Below are 24,180 nucleotides of genomic sequence, written 5' to 3' on the forward strand. Positions count from 1 at the left end.
TAAACCAGTGAAATATTGCAACAGAACTTGAATGAAATCACAGGTATTTTTTTTAATGACTGCCACAGCCATTCAGAGCTAGCAGTAATAGTGAATCTGGAAGAAAGAATTATCAGCACAGTACAAGTATGTTGGAGCAGATGGCCTCTTCTTTAATTTTTATCTTCTAAGGCATTCGTATTATAACTCAGGCCAATTTTTTATTGTCAAGCCACTTGGAAATGTACCAAGTAATGATGATCTGATTGGAAACCTTAATTATATCTCCAGTGTTCACCTTCAAGGTTTCTTGTCATTTTCTGTTGTGCTAGATAGGAAGCAGTGAGAAAATAAACTGTTTAGCCAAACACATGCTTCCTGTCAAATCAAACCTAAAGCAGGAAGGAGGTGAAAGCAAAGTGTTGTTTCTGGGATCAAATCAGCTTTTGAACCTAAAGGCTTTCAGCCTTTCAGTGGCTCTCAGTGATACAGGATACTTGGTTACCACAATTATTATCAGTAAAACAAACAAATTGTTACTGTATTAGGGGCACTCAAAAGGCTGATGTGAAAGTAGGGACTGAACTATAGAAGTGTATCCAATGCATTGAGCTCTTTTGAAAAATTCTGCTATGGAAAATTAAAAAGACAAGCTGGGGGATTTTGACCAGCATACACGTTACTTTAGCAGTGGTTTCACAGGCTAATCTTCTCTTCCCAGCAATGGTGAACTGAACTGAGAAACTGAACCAGTTTTGAAATAAAGGAGAAAAAGTAAAAGGTTATTCAGCAGGCAGAATGCCAACCAGTTTCCTTCCTGCCTACCCAAAGGCTGATAAGGTCACAGTGCAAGGGCTGGTGTAAGCTGGGTTCATGAAACAGGAAGTGGAAAGAGCTGGTCCTCTGAGTGCCCTGAGCAGCACTGCAGCTGAACCCACCATCCTGACTCTAATTTTAATTGCTCTATTCTTTGTCCAGCTTCCAAGTTCAATCCTCGTGAAGGTCTGTGTGCTGTCTTCTGCCCTGAGAGGAAACCTGAAGGTGATCAGAGTAAACCTGCAGTTTTCTGGTATTAGAGCACCGCTATATTCAGAATTAATGGTTGAAGGGTTGATGTAGTTGAGACCAAGCCATTAGGCCTTAGTTGAAATAACTTTGCTTTTTAGCATGACTATGACTTAGCACCTAAACGTGACTGCTAGCTCAACCGGGGGCCCCTCTGTGGGTGGGGAACTGCTCTTCTGCTTGCTTAGCAAGGGAGCCCTTTGAGGGTGGGAACCTGCCCTTCTGGTGAGGCATGATAAGCAGTATATTAGAATTCGAACCTGTAGACAGCTTGCATCTGCTTCTGTAAATTGCTTCTAAGCAGGGACATCCCTAATGGTAAGGTATGATAACAATTTGAAATAGTAATTTCCAAGTACTATGTGCAGTGAAGTTACACCTTGCTGCATCTTATCCAAAGGTGGTAGTGCATAACTGTCTGTAAGATCATTTTTGTAGAAAAGCCAAAGGGTGAGTAAGAGTATCCCCCCCGCCCCCAGCCCCAACACACAAGCTTTAATTGCCTGTTTATACATCATGTGAGAGTCTCTGAAGACTCCCTAAACAACTTTGAAAGTGGGAGTTATCAAGAAAGTGGGAGTGGTTTTGAAAGCGGGAGTTATGAAGAAAAGGCCCCATTTAAGATTAAATTGCTTGCCTTCCTAGCTTATTTGCATGATCAACAGTAAGCAGTTCATTATGGTTTTGCCGGGGCACACCTTAGGAGAAATTTCATTACAAACTACCTTTGTAATAAACACATGCTGCCATCACAGCAAGAAACAAAAAATTTGGTCTGTTTTTGCATTTGCTAGTACCTGTAATGAATTCCATTCACCTCAGAAGTAAGAGAGAGCTGGCAGTAACTGTACATGACAAACCTGAATTGCCATAAGAAATAATATCGTCCCTTACAGTGTTCCTGTTCTCCCAGCACCATGTTTCTGTGGTAAATTGCAGCAGCTAAACTAAGCAGGGACCTAACCTGTAATACAACTCATCCAGATTTCCTCCTTTCCATTCCACCAAAAGAAGCAAATAAAAGTCAGCTGCATCAGCTAAACCTAAACAGGCACAGACAGATGAATGAATGAACATATGAAAGAAAGATAAGACTTGTCTCAGTTGCAGCTTCAAGTTGTGTATGGCAAAACATTTCAGGTCCTAATCATTAGGATTATGGTGGTGCCTCTAGAAGAACTTTACTTATAGGAAGATGCAATATTGTTAAGAAAAATAACTTTATTTTTGCATACTCACTGGTAAAATAACCTGGAATACAAGTTGAGCTTGACAGAAGAAGAAACCAGCAGTTCCACCAGTGACACTTAAGACATTGCTGAAGTTCTTTAAAGTTTTTGAGAAACTCGAGTCATTTTGGATTCAAAGGCAAGATTCCTGATACAGTGAAAAGTGTAAAATTCCAAGTCTAACTCTCATCAGGCACAAAACTTAAGTTTCCCTGAGAAGATGTAATTACAAACTAGCGTATAAACTTTATATCACATTATTGTGGGGTTTAAAAGTACAAAAGCAAGATTTGACTACAAAAATTTGAACACAAGTACTTAATACTCCATGCTGAAGTTGAAATATTCAGGAGGATTAAGAATTACATATTACAGAATTACAGCAATCAGATTTAAATTAAATGAAAACAGCTGGCTTTGGTATATTCCCTTTTATATAGTTTTCAGATTAATTATAGTGTTATTTTCCTGAGATCTTTCAGCGCTCACTACAAAGCCTGTGCAGTCCAGCTGCTTTTTCCCCCCTTAATTCCTGCCTCTTCATATTTCCCTTTCAACTAGCATTATATTCATGCAAAAAAAAACCCTGACAAATAATCATGAGCAACATGCATTTTCCAAGCCTTGAAACAAATAGTTTAGCCAAAGGAAGCCCATTAACTACATCTTTTAGGTAATAAATATTCCAAGTAGTTGACCTTTCAAAAATTGCTATCTTCTACTTTATACCTGAAGTTTTAAACATCAGTGTGCAACACAAGTCATCCCCATCTTGATGTCTTTTGTCCCCCTTGTCTATGAACAAGTCAGGGAGGGTGTCATCACCACCATATTGACATGGTGAGAACCATTATACCCATGATCAGCATCACTACCGTTGGCATTACATGTTAAAAGTACATAGCTGTATACTATTTGTACCTGTGTTTTGTCACAGGAGCATGCAGTATTTCAGTTCTTCTGCAGATATAAAGCTTTGTGTCGCAAATACTCTTCCAAACATTTCACTGCAAAAGGGTCAACATCAGTGTCAAACTTATTAGCAAAGAAGTGGTGGTTTCGTAACATCCAGTTTAGGTCTCCTACCCCAAAAACACAGACAGAACGAACATGAACTCCACTGCATGGTGGGTAGGGTGCACCTTTGGACACATCCCCTTCAAAGTACTGCCACTTGACAAATCGGGCCAATGCATTCATGTCAGAAACATCATATTTGTCACTAGAAGAAACTGCACCTGGGACTTCAGGGATTCTCTGAATTGTGGCCCACAAGTACTCATCTGGGCTGTAAGTATCTTTTGCCCATTCAATGAACTTAAGTATTTTGCTGCTTTCTAATACGTATTCAACAAATTTTCTGCTAACTACAAAATAGGCACTACCAGAAAAAACTGGAGTATTGAGAGGTGGTAGTTGTTTGTCTATGCCTGTGTTCTTTATTTTACCATCAATAATCTCATGGTGTTTTTTCCACCTTACTTCTTTATAAACAGGCATTTTTTCTGTTTCCAAGCTGTTTTCACCTTTAAGGGCTTTTAATTTCTCTACTATTTCCTGGTTGGTCTTTATTGGAAAGTCCATGCCACAGAGGTTTATTAGGTATTTCCAGTTTGAACTTCTTCTGTAGAGGTCTTTCATGCAGTTAATGTCTGCCTGCACTCTACTCCATGAAGCATATACAACACTCTCTAACTGACTAGAAATAAAGACATTATCAAAACATGAGACTATTCCCCTCACAGCAGCAAAAAAAGATTCTGGAGACTTTTTGTCAACATGAATGCAATAAAAATTCTGAGGGGCATAGATTGACCTTAGAAGTCTGTCAAGCATCTCAATTTTGTGATAAACCACTATTGAGTAAGCTATTGGAAATTCTGCTTCTTCATTGCTGAGAGGTTCCATAATGTATTTCCTAGTCTTGGTGAAGGAGGCACAGTCTGCTGTCATGTTAATATAATCATTCGTTGTTACTCTGGGACGTTTCTTAAATGACACTGACAACATCTCAAGCTTTACCTTTTGAATTTCTTCTATATCCCCCTCTATAATCTTGGTGCAGTTAACATTGCCAACAGGATCTTCTTGCGTCAGCTCAAGATGTCTCTGATTTAAGAAGTCTTGTTTCTGGTTGACTTTCAAAACTGAAATGATTACTACAATTAGAGTTAAACCCAAGAAAAGCCTGAAGCGTAAGTTGTGGCAAAACCGTAATTTCCTCTTCAGCATTTCAAATACTAGGTAGATTTGTAGGGCTAAAAAAAATCACCTTCCTCTCTGCTCATGTCAGCTTTAACAACTTCAGGAAAAATAATTTCTCTTTCTCAGGAATTTGGTGAGTTGTTGAAGAAAAAATCCTAAAATAAAATTAAATATGACTGTCATTCAAAGACTAAAAGGTTTCTTTAGAAAGTTACTGATTAATATTACATTGTTATTTAGAGACAGTAAGAAGGTGAATACATTAGCCAAAAATGTTCTATTGAAAAATAGAAATTAATGAACAAAATTAGTTTATTTTTGTAGAAAAAGTTTGGAAGAGGCAGATAGTTTTCATGAGACACTACTAAGTATAGTACTAAGACAACAAACAGAAGTTCAGTAAGAAAACAGAGGTGATTCAGCTGCATCTGGCAAAATTAAAGCCAGTAAATCAGATATATTAATGAGAAGCAATAATTTGGTGCTAATTCATGCTTCAGAGTTTGGCAAGAATGTTTTATACTCACTTCAGCATTGACTTGTATTTCATCATAACTTACCACTCACTTCCTGGATGCTAGTCATGTGTTATCTTCTCGCTGGGAAAGCAGACCCTGAAGCCTTTCAAGATTTTTGTGTGAGATAGTGTCTTCAACATCCTTCAGATGAGCTTAGAAATACCATCAGGACAGAGCTGATGAGAAGAGGAGAAAGAAATTAGTATAGCATAGCTCCTCAACTTTCAGAGCAGTGAGAATACCTGTGACTGAATTGCTGAAGTACCTTTTTAAGGTCAAACGCAAAACTTAGGGCTTATCTCTAAAGCTGATTTGTGCTGTCACTGCAAATGCAAGTATCTAAGAGCACAACAATGTTGTCTTACTATTGTTTAAACACACATGGTTTTTATGATTCAGCAATTGCTTTTGTGTGAAAATATGTCAGGCTGAGTTACAACAAGATTTATAACCTGCCAGTCTTATTTTCACCTTTATTTCACAGGAGCTACATAATTTTTGTTTGTTAACCCTCTTTCTCCTTAAGCACCTTTTTTCTGCTTCAGTACTCTGTGAGAGGAATACCGCACTATAAAGCAAGCAGCTACAGCTGTAGCAGTTGAGAAAACTGCAGTCAAGAACTGGATTACAGAACTAGGTGTCTTTTTCTGTAAGTACTACCCCAGGCAGGTAAACTGATCAAGAACAGGGTACGCTTAAACAACTTACATTGCCACTCAAATGCCATTTGTACTTACATTGCCTAATAATTCAGCGCACATCTGCATTTCAAACCAACCTCCAATTGCAAAAGCCCATACAGTTTATAGAGAATGTCTTCAAAATTTTAATCTTAAATTTAAAAGGTTTATGAAATATTGAAGTACTTGGGAGATCTACAGCTCCCCTCATTTTTTACTACATTCAAGAAAAAAAAATAGTGCCTCTGAATCACTTTCTGAACAGCTCTAAGCATAACTGCTACTCCCCAAAAAACTGGTAAGAAATTTTTCTCAAGTGTACACTGTGTCAGCATTTTTCTTCCTCCTACTCAACCCTCCCCTCCCCTTTTCTTGAAGCTACTCCAGTATCATTTTAGCTTTTAATTCTCGGACTGTGGCTTTTAACCTGCTACTTGCAAACCTCAGAACATGTGCACATAAGAAATTAAGGCCTGGCATTAAATACTACCAAGTTTTTTGGTAGCAATGCTGCCACCGGGATGCACTACGTGTTGGGTCCCCCACTCCGCCCATAGCACTGCAAACTGATGGGGGAATTGATCCATGTTTAGTAGATGGGAGGAAGATGAAGATCACTGCACAGAAGTCTAGCACAGCAGTGATGATCAGCAGTATTTTAAGGAAGTATAGTAAGCAAACATTTTGTAATTCAAGCCACTAGCAGGCAGCAACCACAAACTATTTATGGTTAACAGCATTTATGACTAACAGCATTATATAAATATCTTACTTACTATAAAGTGTAATTTGTTTTCAGAATGACACCTGTAATTATTGTATCCTGCATTTCTAATTTATCTTAGGGAGGTGGACCTTTGTTCCAAGTCTGTTTTAGGTGTCAAACTGGAAGAACTAAAATTTTGACCCTTAAGGTAAGTGCGCACTTACAGCTGAAAGCATAGAGAGGAACCTTTGAAGTATCAGGTCTCACACAAGGAATTTGAATTAAAAACAAAAAACGAAAAACAACAAACCCACAACAAAAAAACCAACCAAACATTAAAAAGGGGAAATTCCACGATTACCACTTTTTGTTTGCAATGTAGCATCAAACACAAAGATATAATTTAAAGCAAATTTTAATATGCTTTATAACTTATCACACACTTGCTTACTTGATATCCTGTTAGTTTTGACTAGTAGATCAGATCCAATAAAAATAAAATCCATCACACGTGAAATTAACAAAGGAAGGATGCTAGCCTTGTCATAGTCTCCCTAATGTCTATCAGGTATATATTTCCATAGGATGAAGCCTGATACTGGTTACCCTTAAATTAGTTCTCTGTGTACCAACATAGAAATTAAGATTTTTCTAGGACTTAAAACGTATTTCAAATGCACTTTTATTTGTGAAGCTTTACCTTTTCTTGAGGATGAGAGTTAGCACTACTATTTTATCCTATATTCAGTTTCTATAGGATCACTTGCTCCACTAGCGTTGTGGAGTAATGCTCACTTGAGAAGGATTGGCACCCCCTTCCTGTGTTTTACAATGCAGGGAGAAAGAGCCTTAAATGAAAGCTACCATTGCAGTCTTCACCTTCTACAACTTCTGAAGAATAAAGCTTGCTAAAGAGCCTTCCTGCTTCTGTTTTGGAGCAAAACTTAGTTGAAGGTAGGAAAAAAAATCTCTTTCAGAAAACCTTGTACACCCAGCTGGGTGCAATTCCTATATTGTTTTGAGCTCAGAATAATCAAACCCTAAGTTGCCATTGTACCAAAAAGAGATCTGCAAACATTTATATGTTAAACATGGCTCTTCACTTTAGGTGGAGGTATTTCCCCACCGTCAAATTTGTATCACCAATACGCTGCTTCCTTTGAACAGTCTTAACGATAAGTATTGATTTGTTTATGCTATTTCTTTTCTAAAAAAGTCCTAAAACTTAATCATATCCCATTCTTTGCAAAAGTTAACCTTTACAGGATAAGGAAAGCTTTGGTATATTTTATCTAATAATAGACCTGGGTTTTGTTTTATAAAGTTTTATGAGCCTAGAATACTCATTAACAAAGCTTCAGACTCCATTCAGTAAAGCTTTTAACGCCTTTTTCTCAAGCTCTACTTAGCTTTACTGTGCACACTAGAGAACTCACTATCAGAAACAGTACTTTGCACTGTGGGAGAGCAGGAGGGAGGTTTGCTCAACCACAAATAAAAGACTATGCTGCAGCCTCAGTCTTGCTCTCAACTGAAGTTCACTTTCAGAAGTTATGTGCTTGCCTCACTTCCTTCCTTTACTTCGTTCTATTCAAGTCAGAGCTTGTATTTCTATTTTAAATCTCCATTTCTGGCATCTCTTCCGTGTCAGAGGGCAAATCACTCAGGTCATCTGTGTCTGTGAAATAGGTACTCCCAGACTGCCAGGTAACATATGTCTACATAACAGTCACATTCTGATTTAACTTTTATGTTATTGTAAAGATGGTACTGTAAGACAATTGATTTCATTAACAATGTCTTTACCTTTTTATTGTATAAACTTGTGTTATCTCTACATGCTGAGTTATTAATCTGACCCATGGTACTAACTGAACAAGCCAGCAATGGGTACTTACACCTTTGATGAAGGGGAGTAACCTTCATCAAAGAAAGGCCATGGACAAGAGGGAGCACTCTCAGAGCCCAGCTCAACATGTGACTGATTTTAGATAAGTTTGGCTTCACCCAACCTTAAAAACAAACAAAAAATCCTACAAGAAAACCAAGTCTTCAGAGGAAAAACCAAATCGAACAATTTAGAAGATTATACCACACACAGCTCAGAGACCAAAGTTCGTACAGAGGTTTTACACAGACAGGCTGGACTGGTGCTGCACCACGCAATGGCAGTGCTATATCGACCCCTACATCCACATGTCGGGGCTGGTCCTAAGGAAGAGGATGTTTGCGAGGGTGCAGAGCCCTGCTACACCAGCCCTGACGAAGGGCAAGTGCCTCAGCCCAGAAACCAGCTTCTGGCTGCTGGCACCGCAGACCTCTTTGGCTGCAGTTTCATGGTGTGACTGGTCCAGTGCTGGGGCAGGAAGGATTCGGGAGCAGATCCAAACAAACAGCTTCTGGGGAGTTCTCTGCAGTCTACTCTCATGGCTGCTGGCGGGGCCCTAAGGGCACTACTAGGCCTTGACAGGTCCAACCAAGGAGTGCTCAAGGGGTCTCAAGCATCTCTTGTACAATGAGAGGCTGAAAAAGCTGGCGTTGTTCAGCCCGAAGAGAAGCTGCATGGAGACCTCATAGCAGCCTTCCAGTACTTGAAGGGGGCCTATAAGGATGCTGGGGAGGGACTCTTCATTAGGGACTGTAGTGACAGGACAAGGGGTAATGGGTTCAAACTTAAAGTTCAGGATAGATATAAGGAAGTTCTTTACTGTGGGAGTGGCGAGCACTGGCACAGGTTGCCCAAAGAAGCTGTGAATGCTCCATCCCTGGCAGTGTTCAAGGCCAGGTTGGACAGAGCCTTGTGTGGCATGGTTTAGTGTGAGGTGTCCCTGCCCATGGCAGGGGGGTTGGAACTGGATGATTTTAAGGTCCTTTCCAACCCTAACTGTTCTATAAATCTAACCAGCCCCTCCAAGCTACCTGATGGCCCCACTTCAGCCTCCTGGTGCTGTCAGCCCCTGCACCAGTGGTATCAAAGCCTGGCCATTGGCCCTGACAAGCTGGGCCCAGATCCCAGACCAGCTTGGCCTGTCCACACCCCCAGAAAGGTGCTGCCCCACACTGAGAGACAGGGTCATGGGGAGCTGCCACGGGGAGCCCCGGCCCTACAGCACCCTGAAAAACTCTTCTAACAACAACAGATTCCAGCAAACCTGTGGTCTGAGTTTTATGCTCTTGATTGGACTGATATAGCTGAGAGTGAGAGATGTGTCTTTTCCTAAACGAGGTTCAAAGCAATGGCAGCCTCTGATCAGTATCACACTAGGGTGGCACCACTCTTTGGGGATATTCATTTTGCCCAAGTTACACTGCCAGCATTGGGAAAACAGGGCTCTCAGGCATCGTACAACCTCCCTTGTGTCAATTTGTGTTAAACACATCACCGCCTTCCATCTTGTCTGAAGCAGTTTAGAGACCAGAATGAAACCCTAAACGAAGTAGACGTTTTTTTTGTATTTAAGCAATTACCATACATTTTTAGACTACATATATATTTTCCCTGCAAAAAGCAGTTAGGGCTTGCTGCAAAATGATACACAGACACATCTAATGACAGGACAAAAATCATTAGGGGCTGATGGCATGAGAAGAAAAAATAAATATAAACAAAACTACATGTATCTTAATTTTGACACTTCAGTCTTTTCACACATCAGTGCAAAAACTGTTAAGATGCTGAACACCAATTCAGCATCCAAAAAAGAAGCAATGTAGCCTCCTAAATACACCACGGGGAAGTATCAGTACCTGAAGTTCAGAAGGGGATAGGTAGAGAGTAAGTACTCTGAGGTACTTCAGAAGCCTGTAAATCTTGTGAAAGGCAGGAAAGAGCTTAGTTATCATAGGAGATGTCAGGATGTCAAAACGAGTTATAAGAGCAGGGAAGATCTTGATAAGTCTTGCAGGCTTAGCAAGTTCTGGTATCACAAGTCTCAGTGTTGTGGGCTGCTGAATTAACATGCCCCCAGCTCCTTCCTTTAATTTTTCTTATTATTCTGCTTCTTCTAACAAACACCAGATGAAGTAGATGGTGAGGTTTGCTCTCTTGTAGTTGCTTTGGTGACTTTTGGCATACAGCTGTTGTGGAGAGGACCCAGCAGCATGAACATTAGGCGGGCCTCTATTGCATGTCCACAGACACATTAGCTTTTAATCAAAGCTTTATGACAGGAAAACTTCCTGGCATTTCTACTAACACTCTACATCCATTCATGTCAACCTGATACTTCTATTTTTACAGAAATGTATTGAAGAAAAGCCGAACAGAAAACATAATGCTGAGTACCCCCACCTCTGAAGCGGTAGCTGGGATGGGCCAAGAGACAAGTAATCGTTCTCATGGGTGGGGATCTAGAGTCAGAACAGATTGATTTTTCCCTTTTCTTGCCTTGAAAGGAGGTAAGATAAAAGAAAAGTTCAGCTACTCCTGAGAATAGTAAATGAACAGGTGTTTACCAGATCCTTGCTGTTCTTTCCCCATTCACAAATTCCATCCGAGATCCAAAACTTTTCCTCAACACTTCAGAAGGTGGATTTGCCATAAAGTCCTTGAATTTACCAGGCATACCATCCATGCTTCACAGATTACATCTCCTGCAGGCAGTTGTTGCAATTAACGTGCTTCCACTCAGGTTCAGTCATGCAGAACGTTCGTTCTGATGAGGAAGTGATTTTTAAAGCTGTAAACAGCTTGCATAAACACAAACATACATAAGCACAAAGACGGACTGTCAGACACAGAGATCTGCCAGACACAGAATGGAGTCACATATACTCAGCATTTCCATGATATCAAGCAGTTACAATCTTGAAATCAGGTAGCCTGTAACTGAATTAAAGTAGTCATGTTTGTTCTGTTAAATAGCCTTCAGTCCTACTGAAAATAAGAAATGGTCCATAAACTGACTATTTAAGTTACTATTAGACTGTATGGGACAGTCTAATAGTAACCTATTCTAATTCTGAAATTCATGTAGAGCCAGCAGCAGGGTTCCATATGCATGCATTTGTCTGCTCACTGACAGCTCTCTGTAAGAGCAGGACTTTTTCTTCAGAGCTGCTTAAAAGAAAAACAGAAAAAAAAACAAACACAACAAAAAACAACCACTCAAAAAAAAATGAACATAAAAAATCCACAAAAAAAAACAGAAACAAAAACAAAACACACTTCCTTTTTATAGAAAGAAATGACACATTTCTAGTCCTTTGTTTGCTTAGAAGGCAGGCTTTAGAGAAAGCTCCACAGACCACTCATACTGCTACACCTACCACTACATAGAGTTTAAATAGTGACAGAAGGTAGAAGTAGATGATAGCTGTTTTTCAGGGGGGATTGGAGGAAAGTGGAAAAATAAATTCAAAACCCTGGGTTATTTAGAGATCTTCTGTTCAAATGTCAGGACTCTGACATTCTAAACCTTTCCTCTTAAAAAAAAAAGTAAACCCCCCATGAATATACACTCAGTGTGTAAAACAGCACTGAATATATTTCAATTTTGGCAGCCTTTCCAGCATTCTCTTGTACTACTGTATAAAGTAAATCTTCCTCACAACAAAGTTCAAAGCCTAATTCTCATTTGTGTTCATGTCCATCCTTACAGGTCCCACAGGCAGAGATACAGGAGTAAGAAATTTCACCTAAGGAAAGAAAAAACATGGTGGCAATATCATTCTGTGACCAGTACTTACCTTGAGAAATCTGTGACTCTTAATACTGACAATAAGATACGTTTTACCTCAAGGTAACTTAACACTGAAATTATACTTACAAATCCCAAAATAAATGAAAAAAAAACAAAAAAACAAAAACCAAGAACCCACAAAAAAAAACCCAAACAAACAAAAACCCACAAAATCATTAATGCTGTCCAATTTTACATCCAGTACACCTGCCTGGTGTTCATCAAGATAATTTGTGCCCATTGGCTACTTCAAAGTAAAATGCATATCTACGTGTGTATATATATATATACATTGTATATATAAAAAACCATTACTTTAAAGTAGGAACTATAATTTTGCCAAGAACAGAGCAGTTGCTGCACTCCTTGCACCCGCCTATAGAATTTTTCTAATTGCTGCCTAGTGAGAGCATTGCATTTCAGAATGGGACACACTGGCAGACTGTGACAGGAAAGGTATTATCTATTAAACCACAACTATATCCCATGGGGGAAGGAAGAGGTTGTCAAATTTTTGAGTACTTGGATCCCTCTTCAAGTGCAGTATTTAAAATATTATTCTGCAGAGACTTCCTTTAGTCATGGGTAGAAGTCAGTATTTTAAAGCCATGCCTACAGTTACTGCTTGTCAGTGAGCTTAAGCACAAGTAGTACCAGCAGCAACAATCTCTGAAAAGAACAGATGACTCCTGCAGTTATTGTAACACTAACAAGGATCAGCATCATTCTTAGGCGCACAGGTTTAACTCTGTTGTGCAAGTCAATAATATAATACTTCCTTCTTTTAAGCTGAAGAGGTACTATACTATTTTTTCTTGTTTTTTTTTCACTGTTAATTCACTGTTCACTCCAGGTGAGAGGAGTTTCAGCTGACTTGCATGACAACTGCACACAAAATACAGCTCAAAAATGAAAGTTCTTTTGTTTAAGGAGCAGATACTACCTGGAAAGTAGGTTCCACTGCAAAATGCACAGAAAGACAGACACACCCAACCATCCCCCATACTATAGTTTATAGTGCTGTATATGATTAGCAATGAATAACTGTCAACTGGATTATGTTGGAATCCAAATGAAATCCAGGAGGAAATTATTAGAAAAAACAGAATTAAATCTTTTCATAAGACCAGCAGTGGGTTTTCCACTGTGGCAACAAATTTGGAGAGCAGGATTTTACTCACTAAATCACCATATTCTCAGCACAGCAGACAATAAATCTTCAGCTTGTATGTTCCCTACTGCATTTTGTTCAAGTTAGAGAAAGAGAAAACAGATTTAACAAAGGTATTTTTCATTTGTTTTAAGGCAACTTTTGGTTCTTCTGGCCTCAGGAAAGTACTACCCAAGACAATTCAGATTCATAGGAAAGAGATGATGCCAACACATATGTTTACTATAGATAGAGGAAAAAAAATAAAAACACTGACAAAAGAAAATGAACACAGTATTTTCTTTCATATTACACCTACTTTCAAAAGCAATGTATCACTGTAACTGAGCTCCAACTTGAGCTACAAATACTGCTTTATTTTTCACAAGAATTTTCAAGTTGAATCCAGTAGACTGAAATGCTAGATTTGTTCCTTCTTCTGTCACTACCATTTCTGACACTCTTGCCAGCTCTGTGGTTGCCCACCTCATATTCCATTAAAAAAGAAGTTTTAAACTGCAGACTGCAAAACGGCAATTCCCTCCTGCTGCCACTCCTCCTCTTTCCCACAAAGAAATCTACTTTTCTGAGCAATACTGAAGGAGGCAATGTGCCAGAGCATTACTGAGCCTCCTGTCAGGCTTCTGAGTCCTCCCACCCAACTTCGGTCACAGAAATCTATTCATAACCTTATAAACAGCTTTGCTCTCCTGAAGAAAAAGAAAAAAAATAAAGAAAACAAAAGCAGTTTTCTTCAAGGTTTTTGTTTTTCAGTTTTATCATCGTTAGCAGAGTGGGAAAAAGAAAAAAAAAAAAAAAGGCACATCCCAAGTTGCAGCACCTCAAGAGCGTCCAATTGTCCCTTGAACCCTGCGCTCACTAACACACTTCAAACCAACCAAGCACCCTCAAGGCCAACAGCCTGCCGGAAGAGGAGGGAGGAAAAAGGGGAGACAGGGAATGAGGTAGAGGGAAGAAGGGGAATAAACAGAGAAAGAGGAAGGGAAACGTAAGAGGGGAAAGGAAGAAAGAAGGAACGGAGAGAAAGAGAGGAAGAAAGTAACGAGGAGCAGAAAGAAGCGTAGAGGCTCAGCGGCCCTCCCGTGCAGCACCTGCCTGGCCACGCCGCCGCTCTCGAAGGAGCGCTCCGCAGGGCACGGAGCTCTTCTCCGGGAACAGCCATGCCCACAGCCTGGCCCGAGCCATCTCCCCCTCCCGGCCCTTCCGCAGCACTCACCTGCGGGGCCGCGCCCGCTTTGTGGCGGCTCGAGGTGTCCTGTTGTGCCGTGCTGAGCCGTGTGTCGGGGGCAGGCAGGGCACCCCGGCAGCGCGGAGCTGCAGATCCCCCCGCTCAAGCAGACTGGCGCTGAGCTCCCGGCCTGGTTCCCACCTCCTCTCGCACCGCCCACCTGCCCTGCCCTGCCCTGCCCTGCCCTGCCCTGCCCTGCCCTGCCCTGCCCTGCCCTGCCCTGCCCGGCCCAGCCCAGCCCAGCCCCTGCCTCTCCTCACTCCCGCCGCCGGCCCCTCTCTCCCCGCGGAGGTGCCGGACTGCCACCCCCCACTTTGGCAGCTGCTCTCCTCTAAACTTAAAAAAAAAAAACTACTGTCACTTTCTTAAAGCTTCCGCGGTGGTGCCGGCGCGGGTGAAAACCTCGCAGGAAAGATCGGGAGCCGCTCCCGTGCGGCTCATGGCAACAAAAAGCTTTCTCACTGCTCCCCAGGTCGTCCCGGCTAGTCAAGAGGAGGCAGCAGCACCCTCAAGGGCATGGTCCAAACTACCGATGAGCCCACCGTGCGGTGTGCCTCCCCGGGGGTCGGAAGGAGAACGGGCTCGGTTTGGTTGCGGCATCCGCGCGTTTGCGAGCGGGCACCCGGCGGTCCAGGAGCTCCCGCAGACGGTGGTTTGCCACCTCCCCCCGGCGCTGCCGGGCCGCCAGAAACCCGGCTTCTGCAGATAAATGGGTTTGAAATGGGTCAGTGGGTGGAAAAACTGAGAGGACGTAAAGCTGTCCTTCCCTCATTCCAGTTGCGAGCTCCCACTGGAGTTTTATGCATCTGCACGGTAAAGCTGGACCAAGGAGCTGAAAGCTAAGAAAATGAGACGATCTGGTTTCAAGACTGCCACTAGGTGACCCTGCCAAGAGAAGGGAGAATTGCCTCTGCATGTCAGCACTTGGATCGAGCGGGTTAGTTTGGGAATGGACTGTGAGACCTCAAATCCGCATTGTCATGTTATCAAGAAGGTTTTCATTGCAGATGGACCTTATCAGTAGGTAGAGAAGTAGCTTGTTACTACATGCTAACAGATGGGGAGAAAAGAGGGGTCTTTCTAGTGTGTTTTTCATAGGGCTGAACTATAGCATGGAGCACTGTACTAAAAAGGCCTTTCCTCTAAACCCTGTAGAGGTTGATGAGTTTCCAACAGGAGTGAGAAATTTGGGAAGGGGAGCAAGATTTCCCATTTGTTTTTCCCAGCTGCAGCCAATGACTGTTTGTGTTGGTCTTGCATGTAAATTAGAACAGCAAGTCACAGGTAGCATGGACTTGAGTGTTTGTTGCCTTGCTAAACCATCTGCAAGGCATCACAGTATTGACACTGCAGCATGAGAAATAGCAAAAGTAAAGCTGAACAGCAAGTGCTCTTAAAAGAGAGTTGGGTAAGCTGTGGGGACAGATGTTTTCTTTCAGTTTTTCGTTCCTCCCTGCCTTAATTACTTACACCGCTACAGATGCAAAGAAGTGTGCTGGATCAAAACAAGCAAAGTACCAGAGTTTTGATGTCTATTGCAGCAGTAACAGAAAGTATGCTCTAAAAACCACTTCCCATGGAAAGGAAAATAAGAGAAGAAAAAAAAAAGGGGGGGGGGGGAGTTAAAGTCATTACTGAAAGTAGTTATTTTGGGTAGATAGCTGAAGTTCAGAAGTCTGTTATTCTCTATCTTTTGAACAGATAAAAAGCTAAGTTCTTTGTACGTTGATGAGAGAGGTCCTGATCTTTGGCTGACCATGCTGGCGAAGATACATTGTTTGTTTTTGCAGCTTTGTGACATTTCAAGGACTCTGTTTGAGTTATGGTTCCTTTCATGGATTTTTGTCAACTGATCCTGAAAGAAAATGGTTTAAATGGGTTTGCACCTGGGTTTTGCTCTTCTAACCTTGAGGCTGGAATACGAAGACACCAGGGTTCACAGGCTGCCCTTCCTGCTATGTGATAGACCACTGAGAGATATGACTGTATGGCAACTCTGAAACAAAGTAAAGTAAAAAAGAAAAAGGAGGTGTCAAGAATTTTGGGAGTACTAATACAGGAATTAAATAAATGGAAGAAGTGGAACTTGGAGACAAAATACAGACAAAAGTGAAGAGAAAGCAAGTCACAGATATGAGATATTGAAATTGCATAATCAATTTTTTTTGTAAATCTTGTCTGGTTTGCATGAAATTGGTACATGAATATTTGATAGTTGTGGTAAGACCAACAATCCAGTGAGAACAAGGTATAGAGAAAACATAACTGAGAAGTTTCAAGAACAGTTTTCTGTGCATAGCTAAACATACATAGTTATGGTGCAGGAGAACTAAACTATATTTACAGCTTAAATACATTTTCACTAGGAGGACATCTGTCTCATAGGTATGCTTGCTCTAAATTGATATTAGTATCTCTTTTGTCATTTGACAGCTTCCTCCAGGCTTTTAGGCTATTTCTGGGAAACATAAAGAATACAAACATTATAAAAGACCTTCATACCTTTATGCTCTGTCAAAAGTTTAAGCTTCAAAGAAGTTTTTAAACCTAACGGTTCCTAATCATTCTTCTATATCTTCTCAGTTTTACTGGTTTAAGGCAGTAAAAGTTTCCTTTTTATGAAAAGCCAGATAGTGTTTTAGCCTATTGTAATGTTAATAGCTTCTCTGCTAAACTTTTCAAAAGATCACTTGTCTGGGTTTTTGTATCTAATAAATGTAACCCCAATATTTGTTTCTTGAGATAGTTCAGATCTAACATTGGGAAGATGCTACATGCTAACACCTAACCTGAGGTAAACAAAGGATCCTAATCAGACTTTGAATTCTGCTAGCGCTTGAAGTTTTCTTTATATGGAGACTGTGCCTTTTCTACATTATCCTTCTCCAAGGAAAGAGTTGCTACAATACAGAAATTTGTATTATCTTTTCTCTAAACATCTCTAGTAACATTTCCCTTTGCTGTAAAATTTATGAAACTCAGTGTTCTTGCCCAGATTCCCTATCGCTTGCTTTCTGCCTGAGTGGGGAAAAAAATAATTCTAACCTTCAATTTGCAGATGAACTCTTGAAAGCTATGCCTTGGCATAAATCAGAGGGGGAGAGTCAGAAATGCAAACACTGTGTGTGGAAAGAAAAACAGGCCTGAAGAAGATGACCACAGCTTCAAAAACCACTTTAGCGCAAAATGTTGTCTGACAGAAAGAAGACACCTCACTCTAAGAAAATATATCTGAAACAAACTATAGCATATTTCTCTTTGGAACAAAATATTTTCTGATATGGGTGAGTATTCATTTGTGGAGATGAGCATGTCTTATGCCAGAAGTTAAAGGAGGGTCATATTTTCTTCCTCAGGATATGTGTAATGAATACTAGAAGTACTCTTTCATTGTACCAGTTTTGTGTTTACACAGAACTGTTGTAGTTTTTGAGAGGCAAATTCTTCAGATAAGTTTAAAATAAGTTTAATATGAATAAACCGTGTCAGTACTTCATGATCTATACCACCTGTGGCAAACTTCCTTCAAGATGCTGGCAGTTAGTTCTAATTGCAGAATCAAAAACAAGAGTGGAGCAGATTGCAGGTGTGAGTTGCCAAAATTAGCTGTAAAATGTACACTGGGAAATTAAGAACCTCTCGTGCCACTGTGATGGGTTTGACTTTGGCTTGCTGCCAGATGCCTACCCAGAGCTTTCTTACTCTGCCTCCTCAACAGGGTACAGGGAGAAGACAAGATGGAAAAGCTCACGGGTCTGAACAAAGACAGAGAGATTGCTTACCAGTTGCCATCATGGTCAGAACAGACTCAACTGCTGATTAAAAATTGAGTGGAATGGTGAGAAACAAGGATAAAATGAAAACTTCTTTCCCCCTAAACCTTCTGTCTTCTTCCAGGGACAATTTCATTCCTTAATTTCTGACTCTTTTACCTCTTTGCCCATGAGTGGTGCAGGTGGAGGAGGACTGAGGGTTGTGTTCAGTCCATAACAGTGCCTCCCTGCCGTTCCATCCTGTTCACATCTGGAGCACTTTCTCCCCCTCTTTCTTCACTGACCTTGGTGTTTCTGCAGGGCTGCTTCTCCTATGTTTTTCTTACTCCTCTCTCTCACAGGTGCCATGCATCATATTTTATTGTTTCTTAAATATGTTATCTAAGAGGTGCCACTAGTGTCACTGATGAGCTCAGCTTTTGCCAGCATTGGGTTCATCTTGGAGTCATCTGGAAGCAGCTGCATCCAGCATGAGGCATCCCCTGTTCTCTTCTTGCAGAAGCAGCTGTGTGTGTCACCTCCCCCCCTTCTCCCCTGCCCTCAACCATAAGAAGAATCAGTCAAGTTCCTCCTAAGACACTAACAAATTAGACAAACTTCAACCTTTAAAACTTTTCCAAATTTTATCTACGAAAAGTATCAATTGTCTTAGACAGCCCCCTCTTCCAAAGTAAAAATAAAGGAATACCATTGTTACGTATATAAATATAAACACATATATACCTGCAAACATAGATGAGTATGTATACACAAGGAATTCTGGACTAATGTTTGGGTTGGTTTCACTTCTCCTCTACACTTCTGAAACATTTCATGAATTTCAGAGCCTGATCTCACAGTTGCTTTAAGTGCAGGCTTCTGGCAGGATTGCAGGCTCCGTATCTGCAATGCTCTGCTCAAGCCCTTCCTTTGACTTTCCATCATCTATTGACTATTTCATAGACCAAACTTCCATTTAAGTTTGTTTCATTTCTCCTTCCTCCCTTTGTTGAACATAGTCTGTTGTTACAGCTTTGTGGTAGGTTGACCCCACCTGGACGCCAAGTGCCCACCAAAGCTGCCCTCCTCAGCTGGACACAGGAGAGAAATACATAACAAAAAGCTAAGGTCAGGGAGAGATCATTCACCAATTGCCATCACAGGCAGAACAGACTGACTCAGGGAAATTAATTTATTACCAGTCAAATCAGAGTAGGCTAATGAGAAATAAAACCATCCCCCAATCCATCCCTTCTTCCCAGGCTCTACTTTACTCCCAATTTTCTCTGCCTTCTCTCCCCAGCAGGGAAAGGGGACAGGGAATGGGGGTTGCAGTCAGTTCATCAAGTGGGTTGCAGTCAGTTCATCAAGTTTCTGCTGTTCCTTCCTCCTCAGGGGGGACTCCTCACACTCTTCCGCTGCTCCAGACTGGGTCCCTCATCAGGTCACAAGTCCTGCTAGCAAACCTACTCCAGTGTGGGCTCCTCTCTCTGTGGGTCCACAGATCCTGGCAGGAACCTGCTCCAGCAGTCCATGGGGTCACAGCATCCTTAAGGAATCTTCCTGCTCCAGTGTGAGGCCCTCAATGGGCTGCAGGTGAGTATCTGCCCCATGGACCTCCAAGGGTTGCAGGGGCACAGTCTGCCTCACCATGGGCTTCACCACTGGTTTAACCATGGGTTGCAGGGGAATCTCTGCTCCTGTGCATGGAGCACCTCCTTCCCTTCCTTTTTCACTGACCTTGGTTCTGCAGAGCTGTTTCTGTCACACTTACTCCTCTTTCTCCCACTGCAACTGGGAGAGTTGCTGCTGTGCAGCAACTTTTTCCACTTGTTAAATATGCTATCTCAGAACCACTACCATCATTGCTGGCACTCATGGGCTCAGCCTTGGCCAGCAGTGTGTCCATCTTGGAGCCGTCTTGGCACTATTGCACATGGAGGAAGCTTCTGGCATTTCCTCGCAAGAAGCCACCCCTGTAGCCCCAACTGCCAAAATCTTGCCATGCAAACCCAGTACAAGCTGTGAGGAATAATTCTACAAGGATCTGCTTTATAGTCTGTAGTATTCATGTTTTGCTGGATAAACATCTATTTCCATTAGAAATGGTTTAAACTCATGTGATCTTATGTTACAAGAGCAGCATCTCTGATTTAGTTGTTTTTACAATTACAATATTTTGCCATTAACTGCCATTAGCTGCTTCATAAACTGGTAGTCTGGTGCTTAGCCTATTTGCATTTTACTGGTATAACATATACAGCTAGTATGATTTCATGCTAAATTGTCTGGTATTGCTATGTGTAGGTAAAGGTTAAAAAGAATTCAGTATCAACACTTTTTTTGCAGCATATCCAAACAAATTAATGCCACCTTAGAACCATGAACCTGAAGTTGCTTTAGATGTTACTTGTATGTACAGCATTCACCTCTTGTCTTTACTTTGTTCCTTCTTTATCACATCAAGATTTCAACATCTACCCACAATTTCCCCCCCATTACATTCTTTATGACATTTTGTCTGATTTCTGTGAAATAGGAAGTACTTTTGTTATTTCTGATTTTTTTTTCCAGTTAAATTTTCACTGTACATTATCTGTTATTGTGGGTTCCTTTTTTATAGCAGGGTTGCTCTGTTACCTGGGATCAGCTGAAATTTTTTCAAGCAGTAAGCTATTTTTAATGAAAATTTGCTCTGCTGGAAACAGAATGTCCTGCTCTATTTCTCTGGGCAGCCAGTCTCCCTGTACAACACCTCCATAGAAGTACCCTATATGTGATTGCTGAGAAACCGCAAAAGTATGAGATCTGAACACATGCATTTTCCAGTGCTCCCATGGGAGTTCTTTTTTTTTTATGTCAGCTGCGAATAAAATTTACAGACTGATATTTTCCATTGCTAGACTAGATGCTCCATTCCCTAAGGGAATTGCAATCTGTGTATTTCCATGTGTTAGGAATTGTTAGGATTAATAGCCTTGCTTAGCACTTGAAACTGCAGTACTTGAAACCTTATGTTAGAAAAACTGTCCAAGGATAAAATTTTGGATAAAGCTAATATTGCAACCACAAGAATAGCTGAAACCTTGAAACCTGCAAAAACAAGCAGAATTAAGAAGATAAAAGACCAGGGAAACAATTCTGAGAAAATGTGCTAACTTCAGAAGAAGGCCAGCCCAGGAACCAAGAAAAATAATAAGAAATCAAGACACTACTGACCAGAATTAAGTGATTGAACGTGGGCATTAAATAATGGGTGATACATGCCAGGAATCTATCTGTAAGGGTGTAATTAGGGTGCATGGTCTGCAATAGTGTTCCTTCTTTGAGGCACCCAGCTTGAGCTGCTCTGCATGTTAGATAAATAAACCACTTATTTACCTAGCAGATTGCCAACTTGTCTTCTTTGAGGAGGAAGCTAAGGCCAAGCCCTGCTGAGCTGGCATTCACATAATTACTAACATGGACTAGGTGGTGGCTGTGTAATTCCTGTAACATAAAATTACCCTTAACTTCTATATTTAATACACATGAATCTATTATAAGAATTGTCCCTTGGTGTATGATCTAATTATTGCCTGTTTGTGACTTTACTGTAAACTAGACCTCACATAATCATATGCACATTACCATAAACCACAACAGGTTTATTCATATTAGTAGGTACAACTGACTATTGAACAGTTCCTAGAACCAGTACTAGTGTACCATAGAATAAGAGCATACTTTCATTTTTATTAGGAATTTCATCTTTGTCTAGAGGCTTTTGCAGATAGCTTAAGCTCTTGGAAATGTAGCAGTTTCGTCAAAATGACGGATACCACTACAACATGCATTTTTTTGTACACTTTATACAGTCTTTTACAGTACCCTTTCCAAACCCATCCTATTGGCTTTTTTTTTTTTTTTTCCCAGACTTAAGTTTCCAAATCTGTCTTGTTTCTTTGTGTTCCCAAGAGGTAGTGGTTTGGTCATGTAGTCCATTATTGCTCTGCCCTGGAGGTTAAATGTGGGGTCCTAATTACAGCCTAGTCAATTTACATTCTGCAATTTGCCATATATTTTTTTTTTCTTTTATTCTAAGTTTAAGTATGGGTTATCTGTAAACATTTTCTTAGGTTTGAGTGTCTCATGTCTGTTGTGAACAGATGCTGATCAGGGGTTCCCTAACACTTTAGGACTGCTTATAAAACTGAGGTCTCTTGTAAGAACTTTTTAAGTTTCCTTTTCATACCTGATCCTTTTTAACCTTCATACTTTCTAGGTCAAGAATACTTATCACCTTTCTAAGTACCTTTCTTAGTAACTTTCTGATATTTTCCATTACTGGACTAGGTGCGCCATTCCCTTAGGGAATTGTAATCTGTATATTTCCAAGTGTTGATATAGTCTGATAAACATGCAGTTTCACTTCTGTATCAATTATTAAAGGAATCTCTAATACCCAGAACAAAACCCCTTTCTACTTGCGTGTTTTCAGCAGCTCTGTGGAGCCTTCCTGAGGGACAAAATTCCTTTAGGATCTCTTTGCAATTTTTTCTATTGGTCTTTCTTTTCCTAAGCCCAGTCTTATCATGTGGTGTTCACACCACCTGTGTTAGGTGTTTTGTGGCAGAGGTAAATATAAAAACAACCAACCAACCAAAATGCAAGAATCATTTATGTCTTGATTCATTCTTGATGTCAAGAAAGAAAGGGTTTAATTTCTTGCTCTCAGTAGTAAGTGGTCAAGAGCAGCTCTGTTCTCTTAAAAGGTTTTCAGTCCTCAGAAGAATGAAACACCACACCTTTTTCCCCTTTTTCCTTGAGAGAATTCCAGAGTTATCTTACACCACTGGTAACCCCTTGAAATAGTGAAACAACTCTATATAAGGAAGATATCTGTAAAAATAAATACATAAGTACATAAAGATACAAACAAGCCTGACCAATCTTGAACACAAGTTTTGATATTTGCACTATAATGTAAAAAGCTTTGGTAGAGAAAACTATTATAAATAAATATTCTGACATGTTTTTTGTGCCTTGGCTTGCTGGCACATGCCTTAAAGTCATTTCTGTAGCTCTGCTAGGAAGAAGGATTGTTACCACCCTGGAATAAAAACAAATTTCCTTCAAGATCCATACATGAAGATTGAAACTGCAACATCAGAAAGACTCATTGTCCTGCACAAAGGCTTCTTGGCTCAGATATCTTCATTTAATCCATCTATTTAACCTTCTATCTACTCTTAATGTTATTTGATCTGTCAGTTGGCTGCTCTTTGTACCTTAGGATAATGTTCACCAAAAAGGGTTTAAACCAGCACTGGAAATCAATGGACATAGTTTTAATTTACTGAGAAATCATCCAGTAATTTGAGACAGCACTTTCTTCCACAAGTTGTCCAGAGTAAGGAACATGAAGATCATAAGCAAGTTTGATGCTAAAAATCTTTATTCTAACAGACAGCAACAAGCTGTAGCAATACAAATTGGTACAGCAGAGAAAATCACTCAAGAAAATCACTGTTCTTTAAATAATCTGAAGTGAAAAAGCTATTGTGTGAGAAAACCTGTAGGCTGTTATTTTCTAGGACCAAGCCAGAAAAGAAATGAGAAATAAAGAGAGGTTATCTCACTGTGAAAAACTGCACTTAAGCAAATACAAAGAAGCCTTTCTAATAATGCAGCTTGAAGTTGTGCAAAAATCAAGAAGATAGAGTACCTGTATAGATTTTCTATAGTTTCGGAATTAAATAAAGAACACAATTTTCCTCCTGCTTCTTCTCTGTGCTATACATGCATGATAATAGCTATATTGAAAGCAAAGTCAAGAAGAAAAAAAAAAAATCTTCATTCGTACCACAGTAAATCTTTGCATTGCACATTCTGCTTGTGAAGAGGTGCAAGATGAAGTGGTAGATGTTACCCATATTCAGTTAATGTTGAATATACTGAGGCTCTGCTAATGAAGAAAGAACACA

General features: G+C 40.4%; 1 protein-coding gene across 4 annotated transcripts; it reads right to left on the reverse strand.

The window, feature by feature from the left end:
• Positions 1 to 2,802: 2,802 nt before the first annotated feature.
• Positions 2,803 to 14,487, reverse strand: GCNT1 (glucosaminyl (N-acetyl) transferase 1). 4 transcript variants are annotated; one of them, XM_057402172.1, is made up of 3 exons: positions 14,451 to 14,487; positions 5,039 to 5,172; positions 2,803 to 4,633 (listed from the first exon to the last, which is right to left on the reverse strand). In XM_057402172.1, the coding sequence occupies exon 3, from the start codon at positions 4,503 to 4,505 to the stop codon at positions 3,225 to 3,227; it is 1,281 nt and encodes a 426-aa protein (XP_057258155.1). In that variant the 5' UTR covers positions 4,506 to 4,633; positions 5,039 to 5,172; positions 14,451 to 14,487; the 3' UTR covers positions 2,803 to 3,224. The 4 variants fall into 4 exon arrangements, with proteins under 4 accessions (XP_057258155.1, XP_057258157.1, XP_057258156.1 ...); XM_057402174.1 differs by lacking the exon at positions 14,451 to 14,487 and adding an exon at positions 10,674 to 10,692; XM_057402173.1 differs by lacking the exon at positions 14,451 to 14,487 and adding an exon at positions 5,262 to 5,889.
• Positions 14,488 to 24,180: the final 9,693 nt, after the last annotated feature.

This window comes from Pezoporus wallicus, unplaced genomic scaffold, assembly GCF_028554395.1.
Source record: "Pezoporus wallicus isolate ANWC-B61680 ecotype Strahan unplaced genomic scaffold, APGP_CSIRO_Pwel_v1 contig_6275, whole genome shotgun sequence".
Taxonomy (NCBI): Eukaryota; Metazoa; Chordata; class Aves; order Psittaciformes; family Psittacidae; genus Pezoporus; species Pezoporus wallicus.